The 27,025-nt window shown below is 45.1% G+C and overlaps 1 protein-coding gene across 3 annotated transcripts in view; it reads right to left on the reverse strand.

Annotated features, from left to right (window-relative positions):
• Window positions 1-27,025, reverse strand: part of LOC125710042 (diacylglycerol kinase beta-like) — a 65,787-nt gene that overhangs the window by 14,761 nt on the left and 24,001 nt on the right. For all 3 annotated transcript variants that reach the window (XM_048979205.1, XM_048979204.1, XM_048979206.1), the window contains 12 exons: window positions 26,351-26,470; window positions 26,135-26,252; window positions 22,593-22,681; window positions 22,055-22,171; window positions 19,085-19,183; window positions 17,837-17,944; window positions 17,668-17,741; window positions 16,202-16,276; window positions 13,161-13,246; window positions 12,127-12,216; window positions 10,862-11,022; window positions 3,347-3,411 (listed from right to left, as the gene is read on the reverse strand). In XM_048979205.1, the coding sequence (XP_048835162.1) occupies window positions 3,347-3,411; window positions 10,862-11,022; window positions 12,127-12,216; window positions 13,161-13,246; window positions 16,202-16,276; window positions 17,668-17,741; window positions 17,837-17,944; window positions 19,085-19,183; window positions 22,055-22,171; window positions 22,593-22,681; window positions 26,135-26,252; window positions 26,351-26,470 (1,202 nt within the window). The remainder of the gene's footprint in view (window positions 1-3,346; window positions 3,412-10,861; window positions 11,023-12,126; window positions 12,217-13,160; window positions 13,247-16,201; window positions 16,277-17,667; window positions 17,742-17,836; window positions 17,945-19,084; window positions 19,184-22,054; window positions 22,172-22,592; window positions 22,682-26,134; window positions 26,253-26,350; window positions 26,471-27,025) is intronic.

Below are 27,025 nucleotides of genomic sequence, written 5' to 3' on the forward strand. Positions count from 1 at the left end.
GGCAGACTGGATGCTGTCGTCAGGATGACCTCATGCTGAGTACGGCATTCACGGCAGGGCGCTCTTCATGAAAGGCTGTTGCCTCGCCGCTTCGCTTGTTGACCAAGTGTGTCTTTTTGGGCCACCTAAGAGCTCTGACACACTGTACATTTAATTACGAGATTCAGCCTTATTTGATTCAGGATACTGCTTGTATGGAAGTGCCAAAGCTGCAGAGAGCTCTAGCCATCCCCCGACGCCTCCTTGTGGGGGCAGTTATGCGCAAGAAGGGAAAAAGACTATATACGGGTAAAAAGGCAGCAATGCCACTAAATAAAGCGCTTTAATGGAATGGAGCCCTGCGTGGGGGTGTGGGGTGTATATTTAGCCGCTTTCTGCAGGCTTCACACGGCGCTGCAGGTTCCCAATGTGGCCTTGCTGGCTTCCTGACACACACGCCGGGCTGGGCGCCATGACGGAGCGGGAGTTACGAAACACGAGCCCACGTGCGCAGGCCGAGAGGGTGGGAGCCTGTGGTGCACCTGCAGGGCCGCGGCCCCTGCCCGCTCAAAGGAGAGAGCCACTTCTCAAAGCAGCACCATGGCGGAGCGGAGGAGGGAATGCTCTGTACAGAGGGGCATGTATAAAGCGAGGCCATGAGAGATCACCGCCATTTTAAAATTCAGGCCCTCCTCACTTAACAGCCTATCTATTTAATGACCAGCCCGACTCACGACCTGCTCTTCCACCAGTTGGTATTGTACAGTGTACGAGAACTTTGGTCATGGAAACGGCAGCGTGGCATCTCAGCGTCAAGTGTCTCATCTCGCATCACCCTCTCAATCTCATTTCCCACATTTTTTTGGTGCATTTTTTATTTTTTTTTATCATTTTTGATGGTTGTATTTTTATGTTCTGTAATATGTAAGAGATACGCAAATTATAACAATGTGATCAAATTGATGCTTCCATTAGACCTTTTCTCCATTCAGAATAAATAAAAAAAAGATTACCTGTATTTACAGTATGCAAACCTAAGTAATGTATATTAGAGCTGATTTCCTCTATTCTTATGCCTGAAATATCAGTAAGGGGCGGCTCCTCGCTCATTCACCAATTCACTTAACACAGAAATGGAACCTGGTCATTAATTAAGTCTGGAGTGCCAATACATTTCATTTATAATATTTCCTTCTTTCTACAACCTCCAGACCTTAAATTCCGTCAGTAAAATAAAGGGTGTTTGGCTTGAGGGCATATCACTCCCACCCCCACATTTAAGTCCTGCCTGCTGAGGAGCTATTCCCAAACGCACAGTGAAAAGCCAGCAAAGGCGGGGACCACGGTTACAGGGGCCGGGTGCCGAGGCATATCTGTGCACGCCAGGTGCTGTGCTTCACACAAAGGGATCTCTCTGCTTAGCCTGGGCCTCTGCACAGGCACTACGGCGTGACTCACCAGCTGCTGAACACCTAGAGAGCACAATGCGAAGAGAAAGCAGTAATGGGAACAGAAAAATGTTATATAAGGCAAATGGAAAACAGAGAAACTGTACAGTGAAACCGTGCTCCCACAAAGTCCAACTGGATGGTATATTAATTCATCATTTACATTGCATCTTATATTTATATTTGCTGCAGTTGTGTTTGCCCAAAGCCACATACAAATGAGGCAGACAGTACATCACGGGCATACAGCTGTCAAGGAGCCAGCAAGGTGGTCAGTGCAGCTAGGCTGAGCTTCCAATGAGAAACCGGTAACAAAGTGCTAATTAGCATCAGAGCCTGAGCTGCACAATTCAGTACAAACATGGCAAGAAGCTAATGAGACAGTAGAGCTATTAGGTCAAAGGAAAACACGGAGAAGAGCATTAGGGACATGCAGGAGACCAGCAGAGTGATCACAAATAAGACAGACAGAGCAATTCATTGGTTCAGGTGTTCCCAGAATAGAGGGATCTTTCTTGACCAAAGGGCCTTATTCTCTCTATAAGAACAGCTTTTTCAATCCAGCTCCTAACTGTAATTCTGCTCTGGGATTCTAATTGATTAATACCTCGCTGTTGCAATTATAATACAACCAGGAAGGCAGCCAGGTTGATGGCTGGAGATAAATGCAGATCCCCTTAACCCGAAGGATCTTCTGCCCTCCGAGGCCCCTGATGGCACTCATTAAATACTGTCTTCTTTGTCATCCAGATGAGCCATAATTAACATCCTAGCTAGTAATAGCTACCTGAACCGTTCCCACATGTGGTCGAAGACCCCTGCTGGATGAGTCAAGCCTCACACATGCCTCATTGTCCTTGAGGTGGAGGAAGGGGTGAGGTGGCGTGTTGGGACACAAAAGGAACAAGGACATGGAACACCCTGCCTGAGGCACAAAGGAGGGGTGTCCAAGCTGCGGGATTGAAATCCCAAAGGCTCAAGCACCCAAGACAAAGATGTGCCTTGGCACAGCTCTGCTTATACAATCCACTCTATAAGGCACTCAATTTTTCAAACCAACTTATAAGCTGAAGTGTTGATCTTTCCTGAAGGTACAGTTCATCAGTCATTATGCTTCATGCAGGGTGGAAGACTAGCTGTCAAACAAAGGAATAAAATAGTCTCTTTGAATAAATGTGTCTACAGCAAGACTAAAAATAAATGACCCTCAGAGGAGTTTCCAAGGAAATTAATTTTGGGTAATTACTGCATTTTAACACCCTGGCATTAATTTAAAGAGCTTTCTGAGCCAGTATCTGGCCTTATGTCTCTTTCTTTAACCCAAAATTCTGAATAAAAACTGAATAAAAGGGATGATGTGATGCAACCTGAAAACACCACACATCCCCAAACCACCTTAACCATGTGCCTCTAAGCAGTCAATGAACCTCTAACAAATCATTCACTTTAGTGCGCAGACGTCCACCTCAGTTTCTGTCTCCCTAGATCTCCTCACATGCCCCAGATGCCTGGGTCATTGCAGCGCATCACCCAAGACAGATTATTCATGACTGCACATGCCTCAATGGCCACTACTAAAGGCTGCAGGCACCTCCATGGTGGCTACACAGATGTCCTAGCTTTGTACATTATTAGTTCTGTGGCTTTTTTGAGACAAAGTGTTCCTGGACAGTCGAAACGCTTTGCAAAAACCAATTTCTCATTTCTAAGAACTTGTGGTGAATGACGTCGGCCACGATTTGCTCGCTTTGTCGGGATGCTGCTTGGTGTTCAGCATCATTCCTCGTGCTGAGGATCGTCTGACACCATGTCAGGGAACATGCTGGAATGCTTAATCCTCTGGAAGTTCCCCATAATCCATGCTCTTCTTGTTCTTCCTGCCCTACCAGCCCAATAGGCTTCCAATTTGTCCCTCTCACCTGCTGTTAAACTTCTCTGGGTGCTTCTCCCTCATCAGGTGGAACCGGTGAGCAATGGAGGCATCCTAAAGAGCAGGACAGACAGGCAGAGTCACTGTTTGGCTCCCTTGATGTTGTCCAGACTGACTTTGGCAACACTGTTAATTACTTGATTATGACAACATTTGGTACAATTAGTTTGCACATATTCAGAGCATTTGTAGGGGGGCTTGATGGCTGCAGGGTATTGCTGCTGTTTATAGAACAGCTCTTCATTTCTTAGAGTTATGATTTAGTGCTACCCCACTAAGTGTAATCAATTTCTAACAGGAAGGTAAAACAAAAGACAGGCAATTGCTGAGTCTCCACTATTATGCCAAGAAAGAAGAAGGCTAAACCAGGCTGAAAGATGTAAAAGAAACAAGGCTCGGCTAACTGCTGCAGAACTAAAGGCTGGTTCATACTTCTCGGCACACGTACTGTACAATCGAATGTGTCTGCTTGAACGTTTGTGATGCGTTTAACGACACCGTGCACCTCTGCGGACGAGCGCCTGCTGCACTGCAGATTTGTGTCTGCACAGTGGGGTACACTCAGCTCTGGACACACCACGCATGATCGATTTGCTAGCGTCCACTTTAAATACCAACATGGATGCTTTTGACAAGCGTTGGGGTAGTTTGCAATCCCTAAAGACTATTTACAAGGTAATAAAATGTAAATGCGTGTGTATGTGACTGCAGATTTTTCCCGAATTGAACATCTCGCGCCAGTCAGCTGTCCAAAGTTGGCAACCCTGTGAGGTCCCCACACACTCCGCCTTCGTTTGCGCATTCCCGAGACTCGTTGCCATGTTGAAGAGAGTCTCAAAGCAGCAAGGACTAAGGGGGACTGCTCCATTATGCCCTCCTGAAGCGAATCAGCAGTGATGAGGGCTCACGCAACTCTCCTACCACTTCAATATCCCACAATACTTTGCACACAGGAAACAGAACAGCGAGATAAAAATGCTGAGGATGATGTATTGTCATATAAATGTAAGAACACAATTACATATTATAATAAAAGTTAGTATTCACAAGCATGACATTTTTGAAGATAGTATTCATTATAATGTACATGAAAATCACGTTATATATGGTGTCCATGGATGGTTTGCCATTATCCACGGTTTTGGTCATCCGTGGTAGGTCTTGAAACATATCATTCGCGGATACGGGGCGGACTACTGTGTGTGTGTGTGGATTAGGTTTATATTACATTGTTGGGAGAAAATGTTCTGCACAATGTAATGAAAATCTGCTCATTTTTCAGGTCCCCACAAAGATCTGTGAATGCAATTCAAAAAGTAAAAATAAAAAGTCTCGTATTTTGTTCAGTTACTTATGGGTAAGGTTAGGGCTGGATAGGGGTTAAGGTTGTCATGTTGGGATTAAAGTTTTCCCCATAGAAGTGAATGGAGAGTCCCCACAAGGATAAAATTACAAACCTGTGTGTGTGTGTTACATAAAATGAACTCAAAATGTGTACAAACTTTAGATTGTTCAATCAGTGTGATAAGACCAAATCACCATCATCTTCTCACAGCAGATAAACTTCTTGGTTTTCATAATACAGTGGAAACAGTTTATAGTGATCACAGTTATAGTGATCAACAGCTTATACTGTATGTAAGCCTGGGAGAGAATCATTCTTATACAGATACTGTTCTAAAAATTCATTTAAAGTAATCACGTAGTCCATTAATATTGGGTCTTTTATACATGACAATATATAGAAAATTTAAAACTACATTTTTTTTTACTTGCTTACTTTGCCTTACGGTAACCCATCTGTTTCTGGCACGCAACCTCACTAAACGGCAAAAATGTCTTATTACATTTATATTTTTATTACTTGAGTAATTTAGTTGGTAATCTGCTTGAGACATAAAGAAAAAAAATGGTTATAACGATCATCCGCTTATACTGACGAATTTCACCTAGACAGACGTGATCACTATAAACGGTTTCCACTGTAACTCCTATATCAACAATTTAAAGAAACCCCAATACAGCTCCTTGAGGGAGCCATTTCGTCACAAGATAACACATTTCCTCTTTCCTGTCAAGAAGACTGAAACAGGTGGGGTGAGGGTGAGTCTGTCTCAAATCTTTCTTGCTAAAATTTCCTTCGGTTTAAGTGCATAGAACGTGTTGTGAGGGCGACTGAAGAGTGTGACTGGTAATGAAGGTGGAGTGTCAAGGGTATAGTTTGGTATTGGGCCATAGAGAAACGGACACAAACCTCATTGCTATGGTAGGTGTGCAGGGAATATCAGAATAATGATTTATATTATTATTATTAATATATATATATACACAACACGTTGTGCGCATGTGCAAAGTATCTGGCTTGACCAGAAAACCATGAACGTTTCCATGTACGCAGACATAGAGTGGATACGCGAGTGTCACGCCCAGTTCGTCCAATCCTCGTGTGTGCCACGCCCCCTCATCATCCACATGTGCTTCCCTGATTGTGCCCAGCTGTTGTCTGTTATATTCGGCTTGTCTTTTGTATATCAGTCCACGTCTTGCCCTGTCTGAGGTCGGTCATTGTTGTTGTAATGTGCGTCTCTCTACCCCCGTTAGCCCGAATAAACCCTCGTTTGCCCTCATTCCGCCTATCTGCTTCGTCCTTCGCCACCTCCAGCCAGCCCGTCCTCCTGGAATCCTGACAGCGAGTGTTGTGCTTGCCTGGAGAGGTACGAACCGGCCTTATCTACTCCACAGCATCCAAATGTCATCAGATGAAGACAATTAACAAGCTTGATGTAACAATGGGAACCTTGATCTTACCTCAGCAGGGATCTGGATTTACAAAAGACATGGCTAGTTATAAATGCAACAACAAAGCCCACAAGAGCACAAACAACAAACCACTTGAAAACTATTACTGACCAAAGAAATCTAACTTGTCATAGGAACAAGATTTATAAAAATACCAGAAAACGGAAATTCAATAGCCACTGAGGAGTTATTTGCATAATGCAGCTACCGCTGTGAAGGTGATATGCCGATGAAGTGCAGGAGAACATTAGCATGCTCCCTCAGCAGCCACCTGCCTCTCCACTGGTATTTCATCCATAACGACATTTACTATAAATGAAAAACATTTATAAACAGCACAACATGAAGCATGTTATTGGTAATGGAAAACCAACAATGTGGCCCTCGACGGATCAAGATTCTCGGCCCCCCAACGTAAAATATGTCTGATTTGATGATATGAGAAGTCTGATAATACTTAATCTCCCCTCTTGCTTATCTAAAGATACTTTTGAAAAACAGAGAACTTCCAGTCAAATCAGTGATCTGAGAATATGACTGTGTGGCGCTGAGCTAATACGCTAAATTAAATGAACACGTAACAGTATCAGTTAGTAATTACTCCATTTTAGGAAGAGCTTTATTTTGCAAAGATCAATGACCAAGTCTCATATATACAGGAGATCCAGTGTGATTACGTAAGCCTGGGGTAAGTTTACAACATGCCGGACAGCTTTGTGCATGTTTCTGTGTATTTTGTGGCACAGAGGACAGTGAGGGTGATTTCTTTTCAGGGCTGATGACAGACAGACGAAGGTTTCCAAAACCATGCCCTGGAGCCCCGGCGTACTGAGGCTGTCCCCAAGCTCACCCACACGGTGTCACCTGACCGTACGTGGCATTTACCATCGCCTTCCACAGCCGCTGCAGTGAAGGTTGTTTTGTTGTTGAACTTTTGAGCAGAAGGGAGAAAACATTCAAGCGTAGAGAAAATGTCACCTTCACTGTGCCCCAGGGTGGGGGCGGAGAAAAATAAAAGCACTTCGCTGGTCTGACTTTGGCACTGTGTGGCCGGAGTCACATCAAAGCATGTCTCTGTAATGTCATCATCTGCTTCTCTCATACACCCCCCCCCACCCCCCCCCCACACGGTCCCCAGTGTCAGTGATCAAGGTCACCTTAGACAACAGGTAAATGTAAAAGCATACTGGCAGCTAACTGCTAACAACCTCATCTTACGTAGGACCACTCCATTGATATCAGTATAGCCACCCAGGTAGAAATCCAGGTATGCATGAATATATTGATTTCAGCCGAAAATCACACAGGATGCATGTGTCATGCATTCAGAAAGTACCAGAACATGTGTATGTTATGAGGATGATGAAACGCCAACAAAACGGGCTAAAGTGGAGAGGAGTCTATGTCGTTATTTCTCGAGGGCTTCTGCAGCTTATCCTACAAAGAAAACTCAATTCTCCATCTTAAGGAGTAACACCAGATCCTACGTAATTATATGCAATGAGAACAACGTATTAGTAAGAATATATCATTAAAAAACGTGACTTCCCACAACTGTTAGAATTCAACAAGTGTAACTCTATCCTACCGCCATTAAACAGGCCTAACCCTAACCCTAACCCGCCTGTTATACTGGCTTCTCCTCATCTCTGTAATTTTCTACAGGCCGGTTTGTAACGGCCAGCCAGGTGTCACTCAGCATGCTCCTCATTGCCGCGGTAACCTGGGCCGAGTCTGGCAGCTGTGCACTTCCTGCCACTGATACTCCCCCTGACCTTCAGTCTGTGTGCTAACACTCTCGCTTTCAGCTGGTCAGCTTGCGCTGGCTAAAAACAGCCCGGCCCAGCTGTGGTAAACCGCTCCCCCCCCACCCACCCATACGAAGCGCTGAGCTCTGCCCTCTGTGCTGCCTCTGCTTAACCTGGTGAATGGGCCCCCCATCAGCTGTTGCAGAAACGTGGCTGGGTAACAGGTCCCGAGTTTCAAAGTATGATGCTTGCAACATGCAACATGTGAAGATGAAGAAAACTCCATAAACCTCTGCTTGGCTGCTCTGCGCTCCAGCCCTGATCCTGGTGGCCCAGGGTCTGTCTGTGATAACGATCCATCATCAAGCACATTTTCTTTTATGTGCTTGGGTGCCATTGCTAGACAACAAACCACTGTTGTATAGCATGACTTCCTAAGCATTTCCTGTTCCAGTTAGCTTCTACTTACTACCCTTTTGCAGCCTGTAATGGGGACACAATCAGAAGAAGATAAAAGCTGAACTTAAAAGGTTTGCTTGAGTTCAATATGACACCAACCAGTAGAAATAGTAGCTTGAAATGCTACCCAGTCTCTGTCATAAAAAGGTAGACGCGTTTCATAATGTGAAAAAATACAGTACATTGAAAATGTATTAAACACTCAAGCCACTCAAGGTCAATATTTCAGAATCGTCACATTAGCAGTAGCATTAACACCTCGCATGTTCAGCTGTTTCCTGTGGTAAAGGCTGACATTATGGTAACAAAAGTCATTATTTTTAGTACAATGGGGTGTCAGGGGTTCAGGTGACAATGGTTGCCCCATCCAACGTGTCACTCCTCCTGACACCAGTAACTCTCTAGAATAGTCACACAATGTGCACCATCCATAGACGGGGCATTGTCCCTCTCACCAGCCTCCCTGTCTTTGCTTTCTAGCTGGAAAGCACCAGCGTGGTGTGGTGAATAAGGGCCATTGTTGATTGTACTGTCACACAATCTCATGCATCTCCATCACCCAGTATCGGCATTTTGGGTTTATGGCACTGGTGCCCTTGGTCTGAGTGAGAAGTAGGCGCAGTCGTATAACATCTGGATGCTGTGTAACACCCCAGCAAGCATCCAGTCTGTATCTTTGTGAAAGTTGCAAGAGGGTTATGGGAATGTTTGTTGACCCTAGTGGGTACTCCCACCAAGATGCAACTCAACTGACTTAATGTCTTATATATTTGGCATCATTTCAAGCAGTGATTCTCAAACTCGGTCCTCGGGCCCCACTGCCCTGCTTGTTTTCCAGCTATCCCTGCCCCACACACAAGTCCCAGCTGTCTTTCAGCTTCTGACTGACTGATCACACCTGATCCAGGTAATCAGCAGTGTGTAGGGCAGGGATAGCTGGGAAACAAGCAGGGCAGTGGGGCCTGAGGACCGAGTTTAAAAACCACTGATTTAAAGGCAACCTCAAGCTTTGGATGAAAAAGAAAATTAAAACCTCCTACAATCTCATCTAAAAATATTCTTCAGGGTCATAAGCAAGAATATTATTTATAGAAATTTAATGCATAGAAATATAAATGATGTATTTTCAGGTTTAGGCTGCCTTTGTAAAAACAGAACATGCTGAGATCCCAAGACGATATCCAGTACAGAGATGGCATCTGGGAGGAAAGGACAGAGCAGAAAGCTGCCCTTTCCTTTTTGGTGCTGGTTAAAATAAATGTATTGTGTGCTAGATGACTGGTATGAGAATCCTCACAAGTGTAAACCACCAGGAAAAAAAAACAACATACAGCATAAAACTAGACAAGTCATGAAAAAAGCCCAGTTACTGGCTCGGGTGAAGCAGATGTGAGACTCGCTTTGTCGAGCCTTGGAGTTTAGCAGCAGGAAGAAGCAAATGAGAGTGACTGTGACTGTAGTCACCTGAATCAAGACCTATAGTCACCCAATAAAAGTGCTCAAGCCAAGCTTACAGTAGTAACATAACTTTGAGTTTTGCCAACACCTAAATGAGCTTTGTAGTGTGGAACCTGTGTGGGGTCCGCAAGTGTCTGCCTCTAACTTCCCTGTAGAGCACTGCGTGACTGGTGGTGCCAGTGAAGGTGCAACTGTATGGGTGTGAAACTCAGATGTGTTGCCTTCAGCACCCTCCAGGGAATATGGGTGCAAAACAGAAAGAACTAACTGTATTTATTTATTTCATAGTTTTCTAAACATATTATTTAAGCTTGGCATGTAATAAATCCATGCATATGCTTTCAATGAAGACCTTTTTAGTATATAATAAAAAGTCCTGATCACATGAAACATAATTGAAATGGAGGGATTCCTGGAACATGACATTTTAGAGAAACCAGGCTTCTTTTGCTCTCCCTCATTGCAATATATGTCATCACTGGGTTGACTCAGTTTAACTTTCTATTACTTTCTATTCAGTGCTTCTGTAAATTTGCAGCAAATTCTTTGTAATGTTGCATACTATGAAACAGACTTATACGTATTGAACATTACAAATGTGGAAATGTGTTCAGAATGGTTACTGCATTTAGCTACTGAATGGTTACTGAGACTGAACATATATTTGTACGCAGACATGAACTTATTTATGAATATCCATCCATCCATCCATTTTCCAAACCGCTTATCCTACTGGGTCCGGAGCCTATCCCAGAAGCAATGGGCACGAGGCAGGGAACAACCCGGGATGGGGGGCCAGCCCATCATATAATATGTATTTTCTGCAAAAACATGTATCTGAGTAACAGTACTCAAGGTTTACACAGCTGCTTTCCACTCCAATTAATTGCCCTAAATAATATTTTAAAAGTCTGCAATGCAGAAAAATACACACAAGATACAAAGCATGGTCAGAAGGACTAGTTTACATGGAGAACACCAAAGTGCTGTATGTGAATATGGTCTATTTTCAGAACCAACGACAGACGTAAGATGCTCACCACTCCAATGGAGAAGTAGTTGTTGACGATGCCATAGGGGACAGGGTCACCTTTCTCCTCCTTATTGCTGGGGACAATGTCAATGTTCCAGCGGTCCAACATTACCTCTGTGCTATACTCAATATCCCTCAGGACTCTGAGCAGGCTGCCACCCTCGTACCCTGCAGAAGATGGGACAGGGGCATGAACATTAGAGAACTTCCTTCTTTTCATGCAGGCCAACTGAGATAAAAAAAATTTGATCTTCCACACATGGTCACTGCCATGCAGAGACTGAAGAAGCCATACACACAGGCAGTAGAAATGGTGAGAATTATTGGCACAGAATATTTTTATAATATTGCAAATACCAATGCTGGTAACTGGCTAACCTCTCAGACACTGATTAGCAGAATGATCATCGGGGGTGGTGGGGGTTAGGTTAGTCTAGAGTTTGGTTTACTAAAACTGCTGGCTTGTCATCTATAAATCTGATGTCCACTTAGTCAACTGCTATGTTTATTTCAAAGACAGTTGGAAGTGGAATGTTTTTCTGCTTCAGGTCCATGGCAACCTTTGCTATTAAAGGTGCTTGAGTCTATCAGGAAGAAGCTGACTTGCTTTTCACCCCTGTAAAATGCGGAGCTGTATGTAAGAACATGTAGGGTTCCTTCAATGATTTTACATGTCCATGTCCCTTTGACAGCAGAGGAATCAATGCAAAGTGTGGCTCATATATATGAAGCAGCACGTTAACACGGCGATCTTCATTGGCTCTTACGTGTGACGCCTCTTGCCAGTAACGCCACATTAATCATACATTTATGTGCTGTTTACAGTAAGGGAAGCCTTATGAATGAGCTTAAATCATCGCAAAGTAGCGGAACTCTAAGTTGCCATCATTTTGCATGATTCAGGTCCAGAGTGTCTAACAGCGAAGTGAAAACATTCTGAATCATGAATAAAATCTTTCTACATTCCCACAGGCTGTGTAGCATCTGAACATTTTCGTTGTTGTGTTTTCCACAAACCCAGCTGCCTCATTGAATTCATTCTATGAACTCTGGCCGCTGTCTCTGCTATTCCAGATATTTATTGTAGGCTGAGTGTTTCGATGGAGCGCCATAATATGCCTTTTCACAGCGGGCTCCACACGCGCCCCAAACATTCGATGTAAAACAACAGCGTGACATTCATTCAGTGTCGCTGGGAGTGACTCCGTGGCAACACAGAGATGGACCCCCCCCCGGAGGTCCAGAGGCACAACCCCCATCCTCCCAGCTCACCTCCACCCCAGCGCAGGCAGCGCGCCAGGTCATTCCCGGTGCCCAGGGGCAGGATTGTGACTGGTGGATGCCTGCCAAGGTTGGCCTTGTCTGCAGGTAGACGGAGAAGCAGGTCAGGGAGATGGATGACAGGGTAATGGGGACAGGAGCCGCTTGAGCCATTTTGGGGCCTTTTCGCTTATAGGACACCAATGCCAAATAAAACACTCACACAAGTAACTACCCCTAAGCAGTGGTGCCACAGAAACCGGGCCACTCAGTCCCCGGAGTGGCCAATTCGCGGCATATCCTGCGGCTTACTTAAAAAACCTAAATGGATAAATGGTTGGCGAAATTCTATGGCCTGATACACTGCAAAAACACACCGAATTGTTCTACAAGGCTGATTTTTTTTTCCAAATCCGCAGCTCTGTGCTGTGTGTCAACGTTATATTGGGTGTGCGGAGGATGATACCATCAATTTAAAAAAAAGCTAGTATTTTTAAGGTTGGTTATGAATATACTGTAAACAGGACTAAGCAGTGGGATGCCTGTATAAAAATGGTATGCACGGAAAAACTGAAAAATAGGTTAGAAATAATGCTCAGTGTGTCTAAGTAGGTCTTATAAGCTGAGCATTTGACATCCTTGTGCCAAAGATACCTGCACTATTTATTCTGCCATATCGTGCTCCTTCAGCTATGGGGCATTTTCTTACATTCAGCCCCAGGTCTACGAACAGCTCCTAAGGGAAGATTCTGCCATCACATGGCTCCAGTCCAAGCCTGAGTAAAGCCAACGCTGTCTGTCTGCATGGGGAATTGGGCACCAGTAGACAGCCAAGGGCTTAGCATGTTCCGTTTTCGTGGGCGGCTTGTATGTAGGGCGTTTGGATGGAAATCAGTCGCACCTCTTACAATGACCTATTCTCTCCTTGCATTTCATTATTCCTGTTGACACCAAGGGTATCAAAGAAAAAACAGTCTCTCCAACACTCCCACTCCACCCCCAACGGTGCCCCCCCCCTTACCCCTGTGAGTCAAAGGTTTTATTACCAATGCAGTCCAAGATCCAGCCCACAGTCCCGTCGCCTCCACATGCCAGAACTCGGAAGTCAGGCACATCATGGAAGAAGTTCAGTCTAAAGAGGGGCAGCAGACATGCAGACAGCTTACAGGCTAATCGTGTTGGGCGCCCCCTTCAGGCCGTGCACGACGCTGCGCTGACTGTTCTGCATCACCGCTGACCTTATGCATCGCCTGTGCTAATTTAACACCGCGATGGCAGCAGCTTATGGGAAAGAGGGTTAAGATTAAATTCAAGGGTTAATGTATTATCTCAGAAAGAATGAAGCCATTCAAAGCATCATTTTTAAATGACGGTTAACGAAAGAAAAGAAAGCAGGGGAAAAAAAACAGACAATTAAATTACCTTAAATTACATACCTTGATTTACCCATTTTTAAAATGTCCACGGCCAGTGACTTTCAATGAATGGGGAAATTGGGTACTTCTTTCTTCACAATGAATATTTCTCTTAAAGAAGACGAAGCCAGGGGAAGGCTGACCCCTCACCATTATGACATCATCATTTATATTACGATGTCACCGGGGACCATAGGAAACGACAAGGGGGTGCTGCCGGTACTCGACTCCCCAGGGTGTCTATGTGCAGTGCCGACCCTGAACCGATTTAACCCCACAGGAAATGTGACCAGACAGACACACAGGCACGTGTATTAGTGCACATACAGACATAGTGAGTTGCAAAATTTTCTTCTACTCTGGGGCTCTCTATAAGTAGGCCTTAGCAATGAGAAAGGACGAAGAAGGGTTTGAGGAGGACCTGCCTGTGGTGGGGAACTGCAAAGGGTGCCCCCAGCTTCACATTTTCAAGACCCCTCCCTGTCTTTTCATTCAAACCTGAATGCCTTCATTGGTAATTTATGTAATTAGCTGTACACTGAATCTGAGGACATGTCTGTGCCTAGTAGTTACCCAAACGAAACCCCCAGTCACGCTTGTGCCCACTGCAGCCTCTCCTTCATTTAACGTTTTCTTTCTCATTAGATATCTGCGTCACCATCGCCCATTTACTGGTCCTCTCTGTACAGCCACGACTCCGAAGGGCCCGTGTCGTGACTGAAGGAGGAAGAGCAGACGGATGCTCGTACTTCACTGGCAGAGTTTTCTGAACAACGTGTCTCACTGCTGCTTTTTACCATGGAGCGACACTGCGCAGTGGCACACCGGGGCCGTTTCCAAGGAAACGCGCTCTGACGGGACAAACCGTGGGCACCGTACCTGCCGCCCACGTTGCTCCAAATGTCTCCATTTTCTGTAGCTGGATGTTCACTTAGGCCCTGTATAAGCCTCATCTGCGGCATAAAGAGCTGATCGAGACCAGGGAGAAGCAGAAATGCTGCGTTGAAACCGAGTTCCGAGACCCAGCTGGCTTCTGGCATAGCAACCGGAGCTGAATGTCTGGTTATAATTCTTGTAAAGTATGTGTGTTGTTTTGCGATGATCTCTAGACTTTTGCAATGGAGATGACATGACTGTTATTATTCAGTATCTCTGCTTGCTTGAACCACATACTTCAGACTCTACTTTGTCTACTTAAGTATTATTTTGGGAACTTTGTGTTTTACCTGAGTATTAACAAAATTAGCTTTCAACTACAACTATAAAGAAATTGTACTTTATACTTTTATTCTAATATCTTTCTATTGACAATGGATATTATATATAGACTTCTAACATTTTGTATGAGCAACCAATGTTTTTCTGCAGTGGCTTATTGAAAATAGTAGTAATTGTATTCCCTGTACAGGTATCTCCTCTTAACCCTCTGGAGTCGTCGGCATTGTCTGCGATGCGGCGTATCTTTCTCATATATTTCGATTCATAACTTGCTGAAATCGTATTGTAAAAACATGAAACAAACTCTGACTAAATACGTAATCTTCTCAAAATGGCAATTCTCGGAAATATTAAAGTTTTAGTGTAGTGTAGTGCCGCTCTCACCTGAAGATAAAAATTCACATTAAAAATAGCCGCATTACCGCGTATTCAGATCCCATTCGCATGGTCATTTGGTGAACAGCGCAACGGGGAAACGCGATCCAGATATGGGCGGGGGGGGGTGGCTAGGTGTGAATGGCTCATGCATACACATGAAAGTTGCTATATATACAATAAAAGGAGCCAGAAATAGTGGCATGAGTTAGCTTTTTCTTATTATTTATCAAACTGAAGGTTGCAGCTACACCATTTAGTCATCTTCATGTAGCCAAGACTTTGGTGATCAGAAATCTGGGATCAAAACAAACTACCCCCATTGCTTACTATGTACTATGTTTCTGCAAGTGTTCCAAACTGCTTTTTGCGATGTCTATACTTCAATGTCAAATTACAAACTTCACATAAATCTTACATATTTACAAAGAACACTACGATTAAGATGAGTTTACTGCCAAATCAAATATATAAGAAATAATTTATTTGTCATGAATTAAGTTTATGATATTGAATGAAACTGTGCTCCCTACCCCTAGACCCCAAAGGGTTAAACCCGAGTACGGATTTCAGGTACTCCACTCACTGCTAGTCAGGGGTCAGCTGAGATGTGGCTCTTTGATTCACATCCACCACAGACCCAGAGGGTGAACACAGACCTGATGAATGACAGCCAATCCATCACCAGGAAATGCTCGATGAAACTAAAGGTTACTGACAACCAATTAATTCGTACAACTGATTTATCAGGCCCGTTCCGAGCAGAAAGGGGGTGCCATGGGCAGCCGGTGGTAGTGGCTCCCAGCCAGACACCCCATACTACACGTACTGCCTGAGTGAAAGGCTCCTGTTATATAAAATTTAAAGGCACTCATCTGTGAAGGCTTTCTGTTCTGAATGTCAGACAGGTGTGGGAAAAAAAATAGAGACGTGAACAGAGAAGAGGGTGATAGAGCGAGATGTGGAGGAGCAATACTGGGGACCTGTCAACAAAACAGTACATTGTTCCTCATCTCTCTCTTAGCCTGACCTTGGAAAGGAACATCCTTGATAAATTCTGGAAAAGTCACAAGACTCACCCTGCAGTAGGTCCAGCTCGATCCAGACTGTAGACCTGTCTTGGGTTCAGGAGGTACTGAAATTTGCGCAACACCCTGCACACAGAATGCAAAACCAGAGGACATGACACAGACACAGGGGAGCTCCAGGGTCGGTCCCACTCATAATCACAGACACAGCGGAGCTTCAGGGTCAGTCCCACTCATAATCACAGACACAGGGGGGCTCCAGGGTCGGTCCCACTCATAATCACAGACACAGGGGAGCTCCAGGGTCGGTCCCACTCATAATCACAGACACAGCAGACCTTCAGGGTCGGTCCCACTCATAATCACAGACACAGGGGGGCTCCAGGGTCGGTCCCACTCATAATCACAGACACAGGGGAGCTCCAGGGTCGGTCCCACTCATAATCACAGACACAGGGGAGCTCCAGGGTCGGTCCCACTCGTAATCACAGACACAGGGGAGCTCCAGAGTCAGTCCCACTCATAATCACAGACACAGGGGAGCTCCAGGGTCGGTCCCACTCATAATCACAGACACAGCAGACCTTCAGGGTCGGTCCCACTCATAATCACAGACACAGGGGGGCTCCAGGGTCGGTCCCACTCATAATCACAGACACAGGGGAGCTCCAGGGTCGGTCCCACTCATAATCACAGACACAGGGGAGCTCCAGGGTCGGTCCCACTCGTAATCACAGACACAGGGGAGCTCCAGAGTCAGTCCCACTCATAATCACAGACAAAGGGGAGCTCCAGGGTTGGTCTCACTCATAATCACAGACACAGGGGAGCTCCAGGGTCAGTCCCACTCGTAATCACAGGCACAGGGAAGTTCCAGGGTCAGTCCCACTCGTAATCACAGACACAGGGGAGCTCCAGAGTCAGTCCCACTCATAATCACTGACACAGGGAAGTTCCAGGGTCAGTCCCACTCGTAATCACAGACACAGGGGAGCTCCAGAGTCAGTCCCACTCATAATCACAGACACAGGGGAGCTCCAGGGTCAGTCCCACTCGTAATCACAGACACAGGGGAGCTCCAGAGTCAGTCCCACTCATAATCACAGACAAAGGGGAGCTCCAGGGTTGGTCTCACTCATAATCACAGACACAGGGGAGCTCCAGAGTCAGTCCCACTCATAATCACAGACAAAGGGGAGCTCCAGGGTTGGTCTCACTCATAATCACTGACACAGGGGTGCTTATTGTTGAGTAATCCCACTCAACAATATGATATTCTCCATCTATCATTACCACGGAGATCTTGCATGTTTAGATAGATAAATACATAGATAGATAGACAGATGGATATTAACATCTAAAAAATAAGCTTTATGCGTTTAATTTTGAAAAACACTACTAAGTAAAAACTGATGCAAATATTCGTTAAAGAGCAATGTTGCCCAGTTAAATCAAGATGCTTACATTGGCTTAAGGGAAGATGTATTTTAGCAAGGCCCTCAGGAATGGAAACTCACCTCTTACCCTGCCTGCCGCCACTCTTTGGATTAACCAGGACCAGGAGGGGGTGTGTTCCTTGCAAGGGGGTGATCTAAACAGAAGACCAAATTTACCAGAAAGACACACAGATACACACTGCAATATCCTGGCAACCTCTGTTCCGAATTGAATGGCTAATTTGATCACCTGAAGTCCTTGTCCATCTCCAGTGAACTTAAAGTTCTGGCTGAGGTCCTCAGGGCTCATGCTGGGTGGAGACTCTCTTTCAGGGCGCTTCATGCCAGAATGGCGTTCCTGTGTACAGATAGACAGGCAGGTAGCCAGGCAGACAGACAGGGAGATAGACAGGCACACAGACAGACAGGAAGGTAGGCAGACAGACAGGAAGGCAGACAGACAGACATAAAGGCAGACAGATAGACAGGCAGGTAGGCAGACAGACAAACAGACCGACAGGCAGGCAGACAGACAGGCAGGTAGGCAGACAGACAAACAGACCGACAGGCAGGCAGACAGACAGGCAGGAAGGCAGACAGACAGACAGGAAGGCAGGCAGACAGGCAGGAAGGCAGACAGACAGGAAGGCAGACAGACAGACAGGAAGGCAGGCAGACAGACATACAGGCAGACAGATAGACAGGCAGGTAGGCAGACAGACAAACAGACCAACAGGCAGGCAGACAGACAGGCAGGTAGGCAGACAGACAAACAGACCGACAGGCAGGCAGACAGACAGGCAGGTAGGCAGACAGACAGACAGACAGGCAGGTAGGCAGACAGACAGACAGGCAGGTAAGCAGACAGACAGACCAACAGGCAGGTAGGAAGACAGACCAACAGGCAGGAAGGTAGACAGACAGACAGACAGACAGCATTCAAACACCAGGACCTCAGAAACTCAGAAACAAGACAACAAAAAGGCAGAAAATGCTGATTCACTTTCTGGGCTTCAGAGCTGTAGCTTTATATCTTAAATATTGCACTTGAAAGAAGAGCACTTTCCTTATGCTCAGGACTGTCCCAAATGCGAATGTGAATCACGGCAAACTCTTAACTGTTCAAAACATAAAAAGATCACCCCAGCAAATGTCCTCTGTCTAAACTCGAGATGACAAATAAACCTGAGAATTAGTTTTAGGGTTATTATTTTATCTGTCTGTCTACACAACACAGTGGCTACATCACATGAAACAGTCAAAGGTATTTTGTGGCCTTTAGATCTCAAATCACAGAAAATTTTGCTATAAATCATCAGCAGTGGCAATAGGTTTCTATTTATTTTGACACATTTTAGGACTTTTTCGTCCCGTTACTGAGAATGACGTAAGCATTTACCCAGGTCAGCTATGACAACAGTGTGCTCTTCACACAGATGGCCACTAGGGGGGGTGAGTGTATCTATTTGTGGAGTGAGGTACAGATAATGGAGCTCACCAGCACCACAGGACAGATATAGGAAGGTAGCAGGGTGTGGTCCCTCAACGCCCCCCCGTCGCACTCCGGCTTCACGCTTGATGCACACCGGTTGTGGAGCTGAGGGTGGATGAAGATGGTGAGGTGACCTGCAGCACCCGGTCAGGCCAGCAATCTCAATGGGTCACATCACCTACGAAGCTAACGTGTGAAAATCCACTGTAGGTTCCGTAATAAAGATCAGGCCTCTCTTCCGAATATTCATCCCTGTGTGGGCAGTGCCTGTCACTACAGTGCCTCACTGAACTGGATGTTCCCAAAACAGCATAGCGGCAGGCGGCGTCAGCGCTCTGCGTAAAAAAAGCTCAGGCATTTCTGTCCTGAAATAACTTTAATAATAGAGAAGATTCTGACAACCAGTGGTATTTTTGTGTTGCCATGGTGATGCTTTGTTTTAAGCCAAATGGCATGTTTTACCCCACACTGAAAATAAACCAAAACGAAGGCAGGAAGTAATACATTTATCTGCAGCAGAAAATAGCAAATACCATGACAGGAATGTTCATCAATTGGAACGGCATGCTATTTAAACAAGGTGTCAGCTATAAGGGAGGTTTGTCAAGCAATGGAAAATGGAGACTGGTTATTGTATTTCATTTTGGAAAAGGAGTATAAATACTACATGTGTAGATGACTTAATAGCAAATGAGTACATGAAGAAAATAAACATTTTCAGACCAATAATGCCATAGGCTGCTAACACTAACCTTTTATCAAGAGAAGGGAATGGATTTTTCAAATTTCTCCATGCAGGCATACTTATTAATCGTTACCACTCTCTGCTTAAGTAATTATAGTGTTTGTAAAAATTGGTGCTAATAAATAAGGGATAATTAATAATGCAGACCACCAAGATAGTTGTGCAAACAAGGTTTAGAGTATCATTCACTGAAACTATTTCAAGTCAGAGAATCTGCATTACATATCATCGCCACCTGAGGGCACTGCATCTCATCACTTACAATATTTGCTTTGTTTTCATTGTACTGTTTACGCTGCACTATGTATACATATTTATTTTCCTAAATCTATGCATACTTATTGTTTTATTTAAGCACCTTTATTTGCATTTGTGCTTTAATTTGTGTTTACTGGTAGGGCATGCAGAGTAAAATTTTTATAGCACAGTGCAATTGTTTACTGTGCATGTAACATTAAATACTTCAATCTTAAATGATCGCACATGAATGCTTCATGTTTTGCAACAAATTGGTCAAAATATAGCTAAAACAAAATAGTAAAAACCGAATAGTAAAAACATTAAATGCTGTCGAACATCATAAGTGTCCACAGAAAAGGGCAGAAGGCCCTCTGGTGGTGGGATTTTTAAAATCACACTTATTCTGTGAAACTATTTTGTGATCCTTTGTGCTTTTGATACAAAGCTTTCTAAAAGAATAATAAACACAGTATCGTTAAAGCATTTTAATATAAACCAGATTTAACTTCAGTTTACCTGCCCGATAACACTGACCATTCAACCAGTACAACTATTAATCGATGCTGATGCAAAGGCAAAGGAGATCCACAAGCTGTTTAAGAACCAGAAGACAGGAGATCCACAAGCTCTTTCAAAAACAGAGGATAGGAAGTCCACAAGATCTTTAACAACCAGAGGATAAGAGGTCTACAAGCGCTTTCAGAAATAGAGCACAGGAGGTCCACAAGATGTATAAGAAATGGCAAAAGAGCAGCAGGCCCTGACCCAGTATTAAAGCTCAATGGTGACCAGCTAATTCCAAAGCTCACATTTATATTTAATCAGCCTCTAGAGCAGTATATTATATTACTGGCCTGCTGCTCTCCTACATTATCCATTATCTAAAGAGCCATTAGCAAATCAACAATGCATAAGTCTCAACATACTCAGACAAGATGGCAACACCTCCCACCTACAGAACCATCAGCACCAACGCTACCAGTAATGATTTTTTTCATCCATCCATCCATCCATCCATCCATCCATCTTCAAACCGCTTATCCAGTACAAGGCACCAGGAGGCTGCCCCAAACAACAAAGAACATGAGGCAGTAATTCACCCTGGATGGGATGCTAGTTTTTACCATGACTTAATGGCAGCTTGTAGTCCCTGTGCCATACCATACCATACCATACCATACCATACCATACCATACCATACCATACCATACCATACCATACCACACTATACCATACCATACCATACCACACCACACCATACCACACTATACTATACCATACCACACCATACTATACCACACTATACCATACCACACCACACCATACCACACTATACTATACCATACCACACCACACCATACCATACTATACCACACTATACCATACCACACCATACCATACCATACCACACCATACCACACTATACCATACCATACCATACCACACTATACCATACCATACCACACTATACCATACCATACCACACTATACCATACCATACCACACTATACCATACCATACCAATGCTCTGTGAACCTTTACAGTGTCTGACGTCGCAACAGTCATGCAAACAATCCTTGAATAAAACTGATTGTGATTTAGTGGTTCCTTGTTTTAATGGACCCCATTGGAAGATGCATGGTTTGCTGCCCATATTCTCCCAGCTGCATGTGCATTTGCAGCACAATTTCATTCATACATAAACATAAAACACAGTACTTTTAACAAGCATGCATGCATTAATACATAACGTACATCCTACATTAACATCATATAAAATACTGAATTTAGAGAAATGGAAGTCGCTCTGGATAAGAGCGTCTTCTAAATGCTGGAAATGTAAATACTAGTGTAAATGGCTTCCTTCTCTATTGCACCTGGCTGCTTTTTTGTTTTATTCATATATTTATTTTATGTGTCATTTTGCAAGCCCAAGCTCTGGGTCCATCATATGAAGGAGTTATTGAGGACTAGCTGCTGCACATACTCACAGTGACGTGGCACCACACACAGTGCAGTCCGGTCAGGCCCTGATAACACTTGATGCTCCGGTGGCAGCGGTCACATTTGGTGGCTGAGTTGCCTTCCATCCACACGTGCTGCGTTACCTGCACAAGGCCGGGCGACAAGCAGAGTCGGCGTTCAGTATAGGAAAGTGAGGCAAGACCGGATTCGGCCTGTAGTGTGAGCTCCCAGGACCTCCTCATATGGGTCATTGCTAAACCCAAAACCACTGACAGTTTTTGAGGTAAAAACAACACACTGGCATACTGCACTGCGCTCAGAGGCGAGCTGGTTATGGATTGAAAGAGGTGTATGCAACAAAATATGAAATACACTAGTTCTGGCACAAGATTTTTTGTATAACAAATCATAACAGAAAATGCTTGCTGAACTTTAATACTTTAGTGAACAATGATACAGGATGCTTGCTCCAGGTCCTAATCCTAGGATCCATGTAAATGTAACAGCCATAAAAATAGGGGCTGTAATGACATTAAAGCCGGCCTCCACACTCTCTGAACTTACAGCTGTATCCCGGCGTGACTTGGCGTAGGTGCTGATGCAGGCAGCGATGTCCTTGGAAACACAGCGCTCATGGACCGTGTACTTGCATACTGTAGGGGGTTACAAAGTGATACATTAAAGACACAGTTTAGTATTATAGACACACCGAACGAACAACAGTTATATGAACTATTTGCACAGGTAATACAAGCATATAAGCAGGGTTGCCAACTCTCACATATCTGGCATGACACTCATGCTTTCAGATTCTCAGGCACATGGAAGAAGTCAAATCTATATTATTTCAATATCAACCTAAAATTTGCTAAATCATAAGCATTGGAGTAGTCTGCAAACTCTGCAGACTATTTAGAAGGTAATAAAAATGTACATGTAAATGTGTGTGCAGACTGTCTCAAATTGAAAATCTCACACCACACCAGAAGTTGGCAACCCTGATACAAGACTATGTTATTAAGGTACAATAAGAAGAAATTCTTACCTACTCTCAGTGACAACAAAAGTTAAGTACCCAGAAGTGATGGTCCGATCTGGTTGTAATTTGATACACGTGCAGATCAGCGATGGGTATGTAAATGATTTGATTTGGATGAAGCTGGCCCTACTAGTCACCAGACACAGAGGATGCCTCATAGATGCATTAGACATTATTACCAGCACATGACAGAGTTTGATAGGAGTCGCAATGTGGGTTTGCCTGAGCCCGGGTGGTCGTATTGTGCAATTGTCCAGCATGTGGGGCATTTAGATGCCACAGTTGCCCGAAGTTGGAACCAATGGGTACGTGAGGGCACCCACACACGTTGTGAAGGTTCCGGTTGCCCAAGACAGACCACACCAAGGGAGAACCCCATGCCATCTGCACTTGCCATCCGGACACAGGTACTGGACTCTCTACAACACCGCACCATGTCTCGATGACTGACATCAGCCGGACTACGGGTTCACCGTCACATGCGTGAGCTGCTGTTAACACCAGCGCAGAGACAGCTGTGTTTGGAGTGGTGCCATAACTGGAAGGCATGGACTGATGACAAATGGTGTCAAACCATGTTCAGCGATGAATCTCGTTTCTGCATTCCCACGGATGACCGTCATGTGCACGTATGGCGGCGCCGAGGGGAGAGGACCAATGTTGCCAATGTTGTGGAGAGACACACCGGTGGCATCACGGTGTGGGGAGCCATAGGGTATGACATCACGGTGTGGGGAGGCATAGGGTATGACATCACGGTGTGGGGAGGCATAGGGTATGACATCACGGTGTGGGGAGGCATAGGGTATGACATCACGGTGTGGGGAGTCATAGGGTATGACATCACGGTGTGGGGAGCCATAGGGTATGACATCATGGTGTGGGGAGCCATAGGGTATGACATCATGGTGTGGGGAGCCATAGGGTATGACATCATGGTGTGGGGAGCCATAGGGTATTACATAATGGTGTGGGGAGCCATAGGGTATGACATCACGGTGTGGGGAGCCATAGGGTATGACATCACGGTGTGGGGAGCCATAGGGTATGACATCACGGTGTGGGGAGCCATAGGGTATGACATCACGGTGTGGGGAGCCATAGGGTATGACATCACGGTGTGGGGAGTCATAGGGTATGACATCACGGTGTGGGGAGTCATAGGGTATGACATCATGGTGTGGGGAGCCATAGGGTATGACATCATGGTGTGGGGAGCCATAGGGTATGACATCATGGTGTGGGGAGCCATAGGGTATGACATCATGGTGTGGGGAGCCATAGGGTATGACATCATGGTGTGGGGAGCCATAGGGTATGACATCACGGTGTGGGGAGCCATAGGGTATGACATCACGGTGTGGGGAGCCATAGGGTATGACATCACGGTGTGGGGAGTCATAGGGTATGACATCACGGTGTGGGGAGCCATAGGGTATGACATCATGGTGTGGGGAGCCATAGGGTATGACATCATGGTGTGGGGAGTCATAGGGTATGACATCATGGTGTGGGGAGCCATAGGGTATGACATCATGGTGTGGGGAGCCATAGGGTATGACATCATGGTGTGGGGAGCCATAGGGTATGACATCATGGTGTGGGGAGCCATAGGGTATGACATCATGGTGTGGGGAGCCATAGGGTATGACATCATGGTGTGGGGAGCCATAGGGTATGACATCATGGTGTGGGGAGTCATAGGGTATGACATCATGGTGTGGGGAGCCATAGGGTATGACTTCAGGTCATCTGTGGTAATGATTCGGGGGAGACTGATGGCACAGCACTACGTCGGTGACATCCTGTGTCCACATGTCTTACCCCTCCTGAGACAGCACCCTAGTACAGTCTTTCAACAAGACAACGGTCGTCCACACACAGCACGTATGGCTATGAACTGCCCGTGTTATGTTGAGGTCCTCCCCTGACTAGCCAGTTCCCCTGATCTTTCCCCAATCGAACATGTGTGGGATCAGCTCGGACATCAACTCAGACCCAGTGCCAAACTGAGGATCTCGGGGGCCCAGTTACAACTGGGGGCCAACTTGCCACAGGAGAGGATACAACAGCTGTATGACTCCCTTCCGCACCGTATCACCACATGTATCCTGGCCCGGGGGGGGGGGGGGGGGGGGGGGGGGGGGGGCAGCAATATCCGTTTGATATGATATTATAATCATTCGATACGGTCACATGACCTTTCACGTGCAGATTCATTTCATTTCCACCACTCCATCTTGGTGCTTAACTTTTTTGACACCGAGTGTATTTAAGGATGAGTGTGGTACTGCCGTCTCCTGGACTATGAAAAGAAACACACACCAATCCCCACTTCCACTGAGTTATTCTAGTGTAATAGACAGTGGATTTAGTTATTGGAAATTTCGGAGCAACCACTGCATTGTATTTACTGTCAGGCTGGACTAACCTGAGGAGTAAGAAGCAGGCGGCTGCATAGAACCTTGCATTCAATTTTACAGGAAAACACCCATGGGTGGAATAACGCTTTAACACTGTGCTGTACTCTTAATCTTCCCTAATACATTAATTGCATTTGAGCAAATTTACTTTTTCAAAACACATGTTATAGGACAACAATCTTCACATAATAAATCAAAAATGCATTATATTTTGGGGGTTGGGGTTATTTACAAGGCATGTATCCACCTTAGTGTATGACAGTCAAACAGACGTTCCTCTACTTATGAACTTTCAACTTCCGAACTTTCAGACATACAAACGAAGAGGACTGTAATTCCAAATTATGTTCCTTGGGCTCCCATCTCCTGTCTGCAACATCAATTTTTTTTTTCTGCGCCCCAATTCCACCTGGTACGACTTCTGGCCATTACTCCCGCCGCGCAGCAGCGTAGCGTGCGTACTCCCAGCATCCTAGCTCTTTGTACTTGTGTATACCCTTAAAATGATGCTGAATAACCATTTACATTTACACCATTTACAAGACATTGATCAAGACATGACGATCTTACGCCGTTAACCAAAGCGACATACAGTGGACAGGCATATAAGGATACTCTAGAGCGCCCTCCGCAGGGCAACTCACAGGAGCAGCTGAGGCCCTGCTTGCGCACCCCCAGCAGCATGGCGTGGCAGTAGTTACAGTATGCCGGCTTGTTGAAGTGCTTGAGGCGCCATACATGCTGACCATCCTCCTGCATATTCTGTAAAGACAGTGATGTATCTATGCTATTAGTGACTAATCAGAATGACATAATTCTTCACCATGGTGAGAAGACCCCAAGCCCAAATGTCCACTCACTGTCTCCATTCCAAGTAACACCAGCAGTGGGATGGTGGTCATGCCTCCTCTGATCCATTCCTCCAGTGTCACGGTCCCATCATGGTCGTAGTCAATCTCCTCCATCATTTCCTTCAGAATCTACAAAGGGACAGAAGACTAGATGCTCCAAATTCAAGCATTTATGCAAACTTGTTTCCTGTCCTTGCACAGATACAAAGTAAATTCTGATCAAAGAACATATAGGAAATGGCTTAGGAGATAAACTAGTAATTCTTACTTAAAAGGCACCTGACATACACACACACACACACAACACACATACACAGACACATTTGGGCTCGGGGTGTTCTCACTATCTAGAAGAATTATGTCATTCTGATTAGTCACTAATAGCATAGATACATCTCTGTCTTTACAGAATTTGCAGGAGGATGGTCAGCATGTATGGCGCCTCAAGCACACAGATACACAAGCATAGACACACACACACACACACACAGACAAACACACACACACAGACAAACACAGAAAGACAGACAGACAGACACACACACACACACACACACACAGACAAACACACACACACAGACAAACACAGAAAGACAGACAGACACACACACACACACACCAAACACACAGGCATACACAGACATACACTTACACACCAGAAAGACAGACACCCACAGTGACACG

Source organism: Brienomyrus brachyistius, chromosome 16 (assembly GCF_023856365.1).
Source record: "Brienomyrus brachyistius isolate T26 chromosome 16, BBRACH_0.4, whole genome shotgun sequence".
Taxonomy (NCBI): Eukaryota; Metazoa; Chordata; class Actinopteri; order Osteoglossiformes; family Mormyridae; genus Brienomyrus; species Brienomyrus brachyistius.